At 34.7% G+C, this 14,617-nt stretch overlaps 1 protein-coding gene across 4 annotated transcripts in view; it reads left to right on the top strand.

The window, feature by feature from the left end:
- The window catches only part of MIPOL1 (mirror-image polydactyly 1), a 332,144-nt gene extending 321,879 nt beyond the window's left edge, over positions 1-10,265 (top strand). The window contains exon 11 of one of the 4 annotated variants that reach the window (XM_044932758.2): positions 9,212-10,265. In XM_044932758.2, coding sequence (XP_044788693.1) covers positions 9,212-9,332 — 121 coding nt within the window. In that variant the 3' untranslated portion in view covers positions 9,333-10,265. The remainder of the gene's footprint in view (positions 1-9,211) is intronic. The other 3 variants (XM_044932757.2, XM_044932756.2, XM_044932752.2) reach the window with 3 other exon arrangements.
- The last annotated feature ends 4,352 nt before the right edge of the window (positions 10,266-14,617 follow it).

The raw sequence follows: 14,617 nt of genomic DNA, 5'->3' as shown, positions 1-14,617 counted from the left end.
ATTATCTACCATTGCCTATTTTCAGGACAAGTACAGAATCATTTATCTCATACACCATTGGAAATAATGCTTTTGAATTTTTTTTACTCTGCAGAAAAATGTAAGGTGCTTTATCACAGGGTGACAAAAGAATTGTGATGCAAACAAGCTCTATTTGTTTCTTATTAACCCCGTTGAATTAACTGACAGAATCATCCCATTGATTCAAATTTAGAATTTACTCATGTTGCCTGCTTTTAATTTTGCTTAAACTATGTGAAAAATAAGGAAGACTAGGGGTTCAAAATTAACTGGATTTATTCTACAGTCCTAAAAAGAATTATAGACTCTCTAAACTGCGACTATCTTACTATAGAAATTTAGAATAGTTTCGTCATGCATGTAGTTTTCTCTACGAGCTCTAATTGAAACATGTAACAGCTCCCTATGTGAAGGAACAGCCCCTTTCAAGTCATGCAGGTAAGTGAAGAAAAACAGTTCTCATCACAAAATAGTCCATTCCTGAATCCTCTTCAAATAAACTGCAAGTAACTTGAGTTTTCAATTTATTCCTGAATAACAGACAAAACTTTATTGAGTTATTTTGCTTGAGGTTTTGTAAAACACAAAGTGTAGGAAAAAGGCATTTTACAATTTCCAAACATCTCTTTCTATAACTAACCAATCAGATTAGCACAACTAATTCCTATAATCAATATACAGAACCTTTAAAGAATTTGATACCTTGACATTAAATTTACAAAATAGTTCTAGCATCTACTATTGCTCAGTGTAGGTAATCTCCCCCAGATTACCACATCCCCTTGAAAATGAATTGTCTACACAATTACAGATGCGTCAAGTAGTACTTTTTTTTGGACAGGACAAGGGGGTGTGAAGGAATAATCTTGCCTGCTGAAGATCAGTTCTCTATATATTCAATTATAATGCAACTTCTGAAGTGTTCCACACTTCAGAAAAGAGGTTGCTTTGAGTTTACTTTAAACATCAAGTCTTAATTCCTACAGTGAAATGATAATTTACTTTTCCTTGTTAAAAATAAGTAGTTCAGAGGAAAAGCAGAAAAGATCATACAAACGTGTAGCACTTGATTTAAAAAGCCCTTTCTCATCTGCATTTTTATGTGATTCTATGGACAGTAATATAATACCAATATTTTTGTCTACCACGTAATAATGATAATGATGCTAGTAGTTTTAGTATTACCATTAGTAGTAGTATTAGTAATACATTTTGTAAATGAGGAAACACACTCAATGGAGCTAGGAATTTGGCAAGAACTGGCTGGGACTTACAGCTGAGGTCTTATGACTCAACTCCATGCAACCACAGGTCTCCAAAACTTTCATTTACAAAAATCAAAAATCAAAGATTCTAACTGTTGCAATTTCTTTTATTATTATGCCATTTTTTTATGCATATATGTATGAATTTTCTGCACCTATCTTTCAATTAAGTACAGTAATGTGAGCTGCATATGTGAACAGCATCACATTATTACTACCTCTCTATAGTGTTATAGTAGCAACCTTAGCCTTACTTTCACTAATTAGGAATATTGTGACAATTCATTGTTGATTAAAAATAACCAGAGTTCTTCTGTACTCTTTAATTTGGCTTGATGTTAGAACCTGACAATATATTTCTAGCAAATGACAGTCTAAACTTAAAGGCTCACTGTACCTCCTGGAGCATCTGTTAAAGATACAACCAGTTATAGGCAAGTTATAAACAAAGTATAAAGCAAAGTTATTAGTTAATAATATGGGAGAAACTCATTCTACTTCTATATTATGTTTAACCATTGTGTTAAAATTATTTAAAATATCTTTCTTTTTCAGTGAGAAACTTGATCCTTGGTAGATGTCCTTATTCAAATAAATGGATAAATCTTCTCATCAGATCACTTACCAATAGAATTAGTTTATTGGGCAAAAATGTTAGAATATTAAAATTTTTTAGTTTTAATATTGATTAACATTGCATAAAAAGCCATTTTTATAGATAGTATATTTTTAAAGATAATTAGTGAAGTTTCTATCGTTAAATACTCTTGACAAGTGAGGCATTATAATGATAAAATAGCCATGTTCTATACATTTGTCTTCTCACATATGGTTTATATGGAACCCAAATTTTTTGCAAGACAATTATTGTGTTGATAACTACTATAAACAGCTATGCTATGTATCTAGTAATATGAAGAGAGATATATAGATATATAAATACACAGACACATACACACATAAATACATTTGCCTTTCTAAAAAATTGATTTATAAGTCAATTGTTAGGCTCCAGTGACTTCAGCATTTTGTTCGTTTTATTACAAATGCACGTGGTTTCTGAGGCTTTTAAACAAATACATGAAATGGTTGAAAGATTTATATTGCTTGAGCTCAGCTAAATATGTCATCTCTAGAAAAGATGTGGTTTATTTTGGCACTGTTTTAAAAACTCAAATATTTTAAACATTCGTTAAGTTGGAGCTTGCACATTTGAACTAGTAGCATGCGTTCCAGAATAGCATCTCAGGTTACCAGGGTTTTGTGATCCTTTTACTAGAATAACCTCCTTTGAAAGGTTTTCTTTTCTTTTTTATTATGCACTTTAAGTTAAATTGATAAATGTTGAAGTTATTTTTAATGTAGGATTTCATAAATAGAATTGGACAGTGAGGAATGTGTATTTTTAAGACTCATTAAATTATCGTGTACTATTGACACTTCTTTACAGAAATCTTAATATACTTATTTTTGATGTTACTGTTTTCTCAACATAGTTTTGGAGAATGCTGGTACTTTCGATGTGACCAGTTTCTTGATGGTCAGATTATTAAGAAAGGTGTATTTTAACGCACAAACTCCAAAATCTGAAATATATATTTACTTTTCAGTCATATAAGCTCTCTACTGCAAATTTTCTACATTTCAATACAGTTATTTATACATTTAATCAAGCTTTTATAAGTGTTCAGTCCTGAAGGCACTGTACGGAATATGCCTATAAAATACACAACAGTAAGGAAACAGATGACGTCCATTGTCAAACTGTGTCTGACTGTCTTACAAATTTAATAAAGATAAAAGTCATTAAGGACAGATTTATTAGGTACTTTACTACTGGCACTAGTAAAATATTAAAGAGAAATTGTATTTTGGTTAGAAAGAACCTAAGACAGGCAATCAGATTCTCTTAATAAAAAAATGATTCGAATCTATTACAAAGCACCTCTACTAATTTTGAAATTTGTATGTGGAATTTTGCTGTAACCAAGAGCTGAAATCTAAGAACACTGCTTCTGTTGTGTTTGGTTATTCAATCAAGATAAGGTAAATATAAACAGACTGTGTAACACACTATCACCTGTAGTGAACTTAGAATTTAAAGCTTAAGGTACATGGCTACAAGAGGACTAGGGTGGGGTGGGCAGTAGGAATTGTTGGGGTGAAGTTTCTATAAACTGATAATATCTAAACAGTCAGATTGCTGTTTAAAAAAATTGTCTCACCATGTATGACCTTTGATATTGTTGTCATGCATTTTACTTTTACATAGGTATACAATAATAATTTAATTATTGTTTTTGTTTTGAATAATTAACTACTTTTAAAGTGATTCAAAAAGTAAGAACAACATTATTTTCTATTTACCCACGTATTTACATTTCTAGTACTCTTCTTGTAGATCCAAGTTTCCACCTGCTACCATTTTCTTCCTTCCTGAAGTAGTATCTTTTATAAAACACTGGGCTGTAAATAATGAATTCTTTCAGCTTTTGGATGTTTGAAAATGTCTCTGTCTTTTTTTAGCCTTCATTTTGTTGGGCAAAGAAAGTTTTTTTTCTGGTTATAGAATTCTAGGTTAACCTTTTGGAAAAATATTTTCAAGATGTTATTCTACTGTCTCTGGCTACTGTCATTTTAATTTTTGTTCTCTGCACATATGTCCTCTGGCTGCTTTAAGGATTTTACCTTCATTACTCGTTTTAGCCCATTTGATTGTGATGTGTTACAGATTTCTGCATGTTCCTGTGCATATTTGTTGAACTTCTTGGACTATAAGTTTATAATCTTCATCAATTTTTTTAAATTTTGGCTTTTTTCCCCAATACCATTTGTCCTCAAACTCTTTCCTCCCCCTCTAGAACTGCTACTTAATATATATTAGGCCACTTGAGGTTGTCCTAGGGCTCATTCATTCTTTGTTCATTTTGCCAGTGGCAGAGGAGTGTTTCTTTTTCCTCTGGGTGTTTTATTTTGAATACTTTCTATTATTTTGTCTTTAAAGTTACCGACCTTTTCTTTTGGAGTATCTAATGTACTCTTCTTAATTCCATCTAGAGCCTTTTACTTCACAAATATACTTCTCATCTCTAAAATTTTAAATTGGGGTCTTTTTAATGTCTTTCAAATCTCCTTAATTTTTTCATGCTTCGCACTGTTTTCTGGAATATGTGCTTGTCTGTTAATTGTATTATCTATTCTATTTCCAAGTCTGTTTCTATTGATTTCCTTATCATAAGTTGTTTTTTTTTAATTGAAGTAAAGTTGAAGTACATTTGATACTTTATAGTTGAAGCCTGATACAAGCCAGGCTTCAACAGTATGTGAACCATGAACTTCCAGATGTTCAAGCTGGATTTAGAAAAGGCGAGGAACCAGACATCAAATTGCCAACATCCACTGGATCATCAAAAAAGCAAGAGAGTTCCAGAAAAATATATATTTCTGTTTTATTGACTATGCCAAAGCCTTTGACTGTGTGGATCACAGCCAAACTGTGGAAAATTCTGAAAGAGATGGGAATAGCAGACCAGCTTACCTACCTCCTGAGAAGTCTGTATGCAGGTCAAGAAGCAACAGTTAGAACTGGACATGGAACAACGGATTGGTTCCAAATCGGGAAAGGAGTACGTCAAGGCTGTATATTGTCACCCTGCTTATTTAACTTACATGTGGAGTACATTATGCGAAATGCCAGTCTGGATGAAGCACAAGCTGGAATCAAGATTGGCAGAAGAAATATCAATAACTTCAGATATATAGATGACACCACCCTCATGGCAGAAAGTGAAGAAGAACAAAAGAGCCTCTTGATGAAAGTGAAAGAGCAAAGTGAAAAAGTTGACTTAAAACTTAACATTCAGAAAACTAAGATCATGGCATCTGGTCCCATCACTTCATGGCAAATAGACAGGAAAACAATGGAAACAGTGAGAGACTTTATTTTCTTGGGTTCCAAAATCACTGCAGATGGTAACTGTAGCCATGAAATTAAAGGATGCTTGCTCCTTGGAAGAAAATATATGACAAACCTAAACAGCATATTAAAAAGCAGAGATATTACTTTGCCAAAAAAGTTCAGTCTAGTCAAAGCTATGGTTTTTCTAGTAGTCATGTATGGATGTGAGAGTTGAACCATAAATAAGGCTGAGAGCCAAAGAATTGATGTTTTTGAACTGTAGGGTTGGAGGAGACTCTTGAGAGTCCCTTGAACTGCAAGGAGATCCAGCCAGTCCATCCTGAAGGAGATCAGCCCTGGGATTTCTTTGGAAGGAATGATGCTAAAGCTGAAACTCCAGTACTTTGGCCACCTCATGCGAAGAGTTGACTCATTGGAAAAGACTCTGATGCTGGGAGGGATTGGGGGCAGGAGGAGACGACAGAGGATGAGCTGGCTGGATGGCATCACCGACACAATGGGCATGGAGTTTGAGCGAACTCTGGAAGTTGGCGATGAACAGGGAAGCCTGGTGTGCTGTAGTCCATGGAGTCGCAAAGAGTCGGACATGACTGAGCAACTAAACTGAGCTGAACTGATAGTTGATTTACAATATTATATTAGTTTCAGGTGTAATCATAGTGGTTCAATATTTTATAGATTATATTCCATTTAAAGTTAACAAAAATAATAGCTATTTCCCTGTGCTATACAATCATGAGTTGTATTTTCCTGCTTTGTATGCTTGATAACTTGTTTTGGACGCAAGTCATTGTAAATTTTATCTTTTTGGGTGTTAGATATTTTTGTTTTTCATTAAAAATTTTGAAGTGTGTTCAGGGATGCAGTTACATGATTTGGAAACAGTTTTGATCCTTGCTAGTAGGTTTTAAGATTCAGTAGGTAGGACCAGAGAACCTTAAGTCCAGGGCTCATCCTCCCCCTCAGCTTAGGCCATCCCCTTCTGAATACCTGATGCCCTGTGCAGTGTGAGTTGGCTCTGCTCTGACTAGTCACACCTATGTGTGAGTTTGGGTCGTAGTTCTGCCTGCACCTCTCTAAAGTTCTAACCTTAGCCTTGGTAGTTTACTTACACAAGTCTGCTGGTCCATACTCAGAGGAAGACTCAAGGAATGCTCTGTAGCTCTTCCGAGCCCACTTGCTCTCGCTCTCTTTCTGTACAGCAACTTTTGTTCCAGAATCTACCCTCTCTAGTACTCTGACTGCAAATTCTAACCACCTTGACCTCCCCCAATTCTCAACTCTATGTTCTCAATTCAGGGAAGCTCCCAGACTCTGTTTTGGTCCTGCTCCCGCACTCTGCTCTGTAAACTCGCCATGTGATAAATCATCTTAGCGCTCCATTTCTTCCCCTTCTCTCTCGGATCACTGTCCTGTTTGCCTGTTGTCCCAAGTACAAAGACATTGATTCAGTATTTCCACCTGTTTTTGTGGTTTTGCTTTTGGTGGGTCTTTTTGTTTTGTTTTTAGGTTTTGGTTTGTTTGGGGGATTTTTCTTTTGTTTTTTGTTTGGTTAGTTGGTTGGTTAGTTGGTCGTTTGGTCATTTGCTTTTTTTTTTTTTAAGGTGGCGAGGGTAAATGTGGTCCCTGTTATTCCATCACGACCAGAAGTATACGTTCTCCTATAACTCTTACTAAAATGTCATCCTCTTAATGTCTAGCTTCCCTCACCCCTGTTGAGAAATCAACCATCCAGTCTTAATGTTCTTCTGAAAGTAAAATGTCTGTTTTCTCTGATTGTTTTTTAGATCTTTTTCATTGTTGGGTTTTGCGGACATTTATTTTGTTTGGCAGGTTTGTTTTTTTTTAATTGATGGTCTTTGCTTGAGTTTGTAGACCTATTAAATCTCTGACTTCATATCTGTTGTCAATTTTAGGAAATCTTTGCTTAGTATATTTTTCTCCTTCCTTTTGTGACTCCAACTATATATATTTTTTCACTGTTCCCACATATATCTTCTGTATTTTCCTTTTTTTTATGTGCATTAGTTTTAAATTTTCAAAATTACCTGTCTTTTGTTTCACTAATCCTGTTTCCTGCTGTTAAAGCCATCTATTCAATTCTTAATTTCAGATTTTGTGTTTTTTAATTTACAGTCTTCCTCTTGGTGTTTTTGGTGCATTTCAATTCTCTGGTGAAATACTCATCTTTCTAAATATATTGTCTCCCCATTGCTTATAAGAAACTATAGTAACTTAGTTTCTATAAATTAGTAATTAAAAGTCCATACCTATTAACTCCAATATCTGCATCACCCCTGAGTCCTTAATATCTGTTTTGTTTCTAGGTGTCTAGATCCATGGTCCTCTCTTGGCATGCCTATTAATTGTTTATTTAATATAAGACATCCTGAGCCTGCCAGGTACTTTTGCTTTCCACTAGAGAGAGCTTCATCTTTCCTCTATTGGAAAGACTGGGTGGATGTCCACCTTAATCCAGTCAAGTACGCTGAGTTGAAGCTGAGTTGAGTTTGAATAAGGCTCAGTTTTCTCTGGTTTGCCTCTTTTCCTATGGGGTAGCTCACTAGGCTTTCAGTGCTGAAAGTAATATCTTCACTTGAGTCCTTTAGATATTCTTATATGAGCTTTTTTAATCTTCCACCTAGGAGAGCCCAGAACTTGCCAAATACTTTGAAGGGGAAACTAGGCATAAAGCTCCAATACTTTGGCCACCTGATGCAAAGAGCAAACATTAGAAAAGACACTGATGCTGGGAAAGACTGAGGGCAGGAGGAGAATGGGGCAACAGAAAATGAGATGGTTGGATGGCATCACCAACTCAAGGGACATGAGTTTGAGCAAGCTCCAGCAGATAGGGAAGGAAAGGGAAGGCTGGCGTGCTATTGTCCACGGGGTTGCAGAGAGTCAGGCACAACTTAGCAACTAAACAACAACAAGGCGTGTGTCTCAGGCCCTTTGGTTTTCTAGGGCTCTCACTCCAACCCTGAGAGGTTGCCCAAAGTTCTGCTGGTTTCTTGGCTCTAACAGCAGCCTTCTGCCAGGACAAACCCAGAGCCAGCAGATGCTTCCAGGGGGAGAGCGGCTGCAGACCGCTAGTTTGCCTCTCAGCTCTCGCCTCTGGAGTCTTGGTTCCTCTAGCTGTCTTTGTTTCAGCCCTTCTCTGATTCTTTTAAACAAATATGTTTTGTATTTCATCCAGCTTTACTAGTTGTTCTTGCAAAGCATTGATCTGCCACAAATGACTCTGTTCTGTCTGGAAGCAGAATTCCAGTGCGTTTTTAATTTTTATTATTATAGTTTTCATTTCATGAAATTATATTTTGTTTATCCCCAAATCTGTTTGACCATTCTTGTGGTCTCTTGTTTCTCTCTCATATTTTCAACCCCTTTTTAATTTTCTTGTACATTTTAAATATGCTTATTCTATACTTAGGGCTTCCCTGGTGGGTCAGCGGTAAAGAATCCACCTGCCAATGGAGGAGACATGGGTTCAATCCCTGGGTTGGGAGGATCCCCTGAAGAAGGAAATGGCAACCCACTCCAGGATTCTTGCCTGGAGAACTGCATGGACAAAGCAGCCTGGACGGCTGCAGTCCATGTGATCACAAAAGGCTCAGACACAACTTAGCAACTAAACAAGAACAACAATTCTATACTTTTGACTATTTTACAATCTCAAATATTTATTGCTCCAATTTTAATATTATTTCTGCTAGCTACATTTAACTTGCCTCTTTTGATGTTTACTGATTCGTGAATATGAGCTTATATGTCTTAGAATTAGTTCCTATGGGAGTTTTCAGGCCTTAATTGAAGGTAGATTCCTTCATAGAGGCTTTGCATTTGCTTCTGCCTGGGAATAAGTACAGGCCTTAGCATACTTTAAGAACTTAATTTGAATTTTATTGGGCTGCTTAAATAATAATTTGGGATGAAAATTCATATGAAGGCTAGCTTGTGTTTATAAAATTCATAAGGGATTTTTTTTTCTATCTTCCATTCATAGTCTGAGTTTAAGAGTTCTCTTCGTGTGTGGGCCCTGGACTTTGTCCCCTGCTCCATTAGGAGGCCATGGAAAACCAGAGCTCAACCTCACCTTGATCATAAGTCAAATGCTCTCAAGGTAAAAACCTTGCCCTTCATGCTTCACATACCATTAAGGGTTCCCAGTTGTACTTAGATTTACTCTCTGTATTCCTTACCTACTTGCCAATGTAATGATGCATTTAAGAAGATGTTTCTCATTTTCTGTACAACATTTTTAGTTGTTCACTATGAGAGGTTCCGGGTCCTTCGTAGGAAACAGTAGCCAGGGCTGAATGTTATTAAATTTACACAAATACACACACACACACAGGTATAATTATACTGCTAATAAAATGTTCTGAATTTAGTATCACTTGTATACATGATTAAAATGAGTAGGTTATAAATTTACCTTCCAAGATCCATAATTGCAGCTCTTTGTCCCCACCAGTAACTACAAGCAGTTTTTCATTAAAGAAAAGAAAATGATTGAATAATCCAAATTAGCCTGGGCAAGAAAACTAACAGCTGCCTAAAAGGAAACGTTTGAGTTATGAGCCATGTGCCACTTTGGTTTATCTGCAGCCAAAAGGTTCAGAATCCTTATTCAATTAACCATGTTGCTTGGGAGGGCTTGGTTGCCCTGAATAAGAGCTGCCTGGTGATGAGTAAGAGGTATCCGTGACACACAAGTTCAGACCTTGCAACTCTGTTTTTGTTGTTTGAACTTTCTTCTCTGTTGTAGCTAGGGATCCGGTATGGAATTTAAACACTTGTGTGGTAACCCCATTCCTTCAGCCATTGTGTTGTTAAGCTCTAGCTAACGAACTTTTAACACTTGTTCCATGTAAGGTAAGACTTAGAAAACAGCAGCAGTCAACATTTCTGGCATTATAAATAAAACCATAGGCTATGTGTTTAGGAAAGTAAGATGCTGTTGCCTGTCTATTCCAACTGAACCCCACCCAAAAGTAGCCTTTATGATATATATGAAAAAATAAAAATAAACCAAGGTAGCACCTAAGAAAGCTTAAATTAAGAAGTGGCTTTTATTTAAAAGAGAAAAAAAATGGAAGTTTCAAAATGTATGCCTATTTTAAAACTTAGGAACTTTGCATAAAATTGAGAAACCAAAATTACATAATATTTGCAAAGGTAAGAGCTGCCAAATGCAGCAGTCAAATAGACTTTGTCTCGTGTGGACTTTTCTTCCATGCCAACAGTTTTTGTTGCTTAGGGAGATCCTCCTGTAACGTCACAAAGAATGTTTCTCAAACTATATAGATTATGTACACATTGGCTTCTTAAAGACAGGTTTGATTTTAAATCTCTAAGCTTCATTTTGCTTCTAAACATACTTTTTTGAAACAAAAGCCAGGTGACTGAATTTTTTTTCCAACTTAAAAACAAGTTCTGAAGATAATTCTGGAGGAGAAAATTCAAATATAGTTTGAACAGCGATATAATAATTTTACATAAAATGTCTCAGTGTTATTGCTTTGAAGAATTATTCTGCTTGAATGTGTATGCATACTAATTAGTAATGTCTTACATCATAGTCTTCCCACTTTACAAAATTAGATTTGCTTTTTGCATCTTATTTTCTTAAGTTGTGGTCACACTACAAAGAGTAATTACTTGCTTTTATTTAGATGACAGACGAACGTGAATATGTAATCTTGTTTGTGAAATAGAAGTGAAGACAATCTTTTGAAATCAGAGGTTTCCTTTCAGTGAAGACCTCAAGCATATCATATAATTACTTATTTCTCCTTTTATAAAAATTGTAACAACTTTTTCAAGAATTATAGCTACCCTGTGTACTGTAAGTCTAAATATTACAGATATTATTGTCTTTAAGTTGCATTAAGACAAACAGTGGTTTTATCATTTCTAGAATCAATGAAGTGTGCATGTGTGTGCTTTTTATTTTTTTAGGTTTTAGGAAAGTTTTCTGGACCCATTTTTGGATTTTCTAAAAGAACTAATTGCCCAAATCATACTTTAAAGTTTTGATATGTTATTTTGCTTTTCTTTGGATAGCAAGAAAATTAATGAAAGTGACTCATTCATACTAATACCTTAGACCCTGTGCTCCTCTCCATTCTAGTTCCTACTCTGTACTGTTATTATTTAATTCATTTGCCATTTTTAGTCCTCTACTCAGTCAAAATCACCTTCACAAGTTTAACCTAATTTATCTTTCAAGAACACTTTCATACCACCTCCTAACATGAAGTTTTCCCTAATTTCCTGCTTGTACCCCACCACCAAGTAGAAGTCAGTCTCTTTTCTGTATGATTTATAGGTCTTCCTTCATCTCTATTAGGGCAGTTAATAAGTTTCCTCTTGTTTTATTATCCCTGTACTATCTCCCATTAGCATATAGCTTCTGGAAGCCAAAAATTCAGTCTTATATTTCTTTGCACAGGTAAATACTTAATCATTTTTGTTAATAATGAAGCCTAAATTTTCAAACTATATTTTTGTTTTTATAAACATCTATGTAATCTGTCTTTCTAAAAAATACATGCAATGGAAGATTAAGATTTGAGCACCTTTTTAAAAAATAGTGCTGATAAAATATACTGTTATGTTAAATTATCTAACACCTAGCCCATTACCAGGTGAGACATTGGGTTTACCTGAAGATTTTAACTTTTAATCATAATCGATTTAAAGTGAAGCGTTTTGGGGGTGGAAGCGGGTATTTGCTTGTTTTATTTGGTTAGATTTGTTTTTTAATCAGAATTTCTTGCATTATTGTTCAATTTTGGTCCCATACAATCCAACATTTGAAATTTCACTCCATGATAAAGTGAAGATGGGGTTTTGTCATCTTGCGATGTTTACACAAAATTTCCAGACCACAAGAGAAGTCATTTAAATCTTTTTTGAACAACAGTAATAACTAAGTTGTTTTCTGGAACCAAGTATGTTAGAATGCAAAAAGAAGGAGAAGGCAAGCAGTGTATAAACCAGGGCATTCTCAGATGCTTTCTGATATTGCTTCAAGCTACTTTAAATCATGATTTCAAATTCAATAATTCCTTATTTCCTAAAAGTAACTGAAGTCTTCTGAATTCCAATTCTTTTGTTAAGTTTTCCTGAGATTTTATTTTCTGGTGCTTTATTATTCTTTCAATACCTAAGCCGTATTCTAAGATATAGTTTTGAGAGCAAAACTAAATTGTGTGTGACCATTACCCACCAAGCTAGAGCTTCAAAAATTTATATTTAGTTACAAATTTTATCTCTAGTCTCCACCAATTTTCATCATGAACCTTGTTGAGTGAAGATCCTAAAGCTTAAAAAATACCTACCTTTCTTCAATAAATAAGTTAATTATATCAAAGGCTTTTTGAAATGCTTAAGCATAGAATATTCACTGCATACTACTTGTATGACCATGACATTAACACACTGAAAAGCTTTGAGTTCCCTAAAGAAGACTTTCATAAATCTTTGCTAGCTGTGTCTAATCAAATTACATTTTTCAAGACAGTATGCCCTTCTCTGAAATTGTTTCTTGTATATACCTCACACACAAAGTTAACTGTGTTGGTTATAATTGGCTGTCAGCAGAGAGGCTCACTTTTGATAACATTATTTTGTTCATAATTTTCTAGGAAATACAGCTTCTTTCCTCACCAAGGAATAGTAAACCCAAACTACCAACATTGTCTACCATGTTGAAAAAGTAAAAATTTATAGTGCTCAAATGCTGGTACATAGCCAAATGAATCATCTTTGTCTTAAAGTAGCAAAAAGGGTAAGACACCACTTATGTTAAGACTTAATTTTCATGAAACTCATCAGATAAGAAGTGAAAATGCTATAGAATCTTGGCTTTTGTCTTGAACATCTGAAGTCCTCTTAGCTAGTAATTTTTTACTTAGATTTATATGTTTAATCCTAGGATCTCCCATCTCTTTGAAATAGTTAATTAAAACATAATCACCTTATAGAACTTTCACATTAGAAATGAGAAAAAAAGGAATAAGTTTCATAATGTGACACAAGCAGGCATTTTCAAAGCTAGATGTACAACTGTGTGTCTATTCCTAAACTTCTGCTTCCCTGTTTCTGTTAAGAGCTGAAGCTTGTGCCATCATGGTTAATGTTTTGACAGATTTTATCATAAACCTTGCTGTTGTACATTTGCCTTGAGCCAAAATTAACATGTTGTAAGCTCAGAAACAGTTTTTGCTGTTAGTGACCAAAAGAGGAAATCAATTATGCTGTTTTGAAGGATAGGAGTAGAGAGTTTAACTCTTTAAAAGTTACTTGAAATTTGAGAAATATTCTCAGTTTTTATTCTGCGACCTCTCAGTTGTCAATAAAACATGCATAAACACTTTTGTGATTCTCACAAAGGAGAATATACCAAAGAAAATATTACACAGCTTTAATATGCTCACTAAATTTCATCACCAAAATACTATCCCTAATTTTTTTTAATGAAAAGGTCCTTTGCTTTATTGTATGGAGTCAAAAATTTAAACCCTCAACATGTGATTGATTCAAAAATGATGAAGTAGCTACTTTGTTTTCAAATAATTTGTCAGAATGCAGTTCAGTTAGAACCTATTTTATGGTGTCTTATCATCTATTCTATAACTACTTGGAGTGTTTTATTAAACATACTCCCATCATTGCTATTCCTAACTCCTGCAGATCTAGAATTCTTTCCCTCTAAAACATCTTCAATGACCATGACCATTAATGTTTACTCATAAACTCATTTGTACACAGGCTAAATCATAGCATATCAGTGAAGAAAAAAAAGAGTTGTAACCCAGTCTTTACCCTAGAATAAATCAAATCAACAAATATTTATTGAATGTCTACTATGTGCAAATAGCCCTGACTGGTCAGCTTTTAAAAGCCATCCAACTTCTCACATTGACAAATCAAAGCATTATTATTTTTAAGTATCGCAGAGGCTGCTTCCATGTCCTTTAGGTGACAAAACTTCTGAGGATCCTGCAATTACTTAGGATGAAGACAGACAAGGAAGAGGAAGCTAATTGACAGACTGAGAAAGAAGAAAGGATAACCTAAAATATCACCAACAAATTGCATCATGTATGTATGTGTGTTTATGAGTTTATGTGTCTGAGCATGTATTATGTATATGTGTATATACACATATACACACAAAGAGAAGAATGACTGAATTTGGGGAAAATAGACTTTGTTAAGGTGACATAAAAATTTATATTTGAGTCCAGAGCTTTGCTTTAAAAATAAGCTTAATAATAGTTTGGCCAGTGTTAAGTTCTATGGTAGGACAAAACCAAATAAATCATAACAGAAAGATTATTCAACTTGGCCCCCCAGGTTCTAACAGCTAGATTTCCCTAAAGTCTATTAGGAGATGACT

Source organism: Bubalus bubalis, chromosome 20, assembly GCF_019923935.1.
Source record: "Bubalus bubalis isolate 160015118507 breed Murrah chromosome 20, NDDB_SH_1, whole genome shotgun sequence".
In the NCBI taxonomy this organism is placed as follows: domain Eukaryota; kingdom Metazoa; phylum Chordata; class Mammalia; order Artiodactyla; family Bovidae; genus Bubalus; species Bubalus bubalis.
The sequence above is the reverse complement of the archived record's forward strand: the minus strand, read 5'-3'. Positions and strand labels throughout refer to the sequence as shown.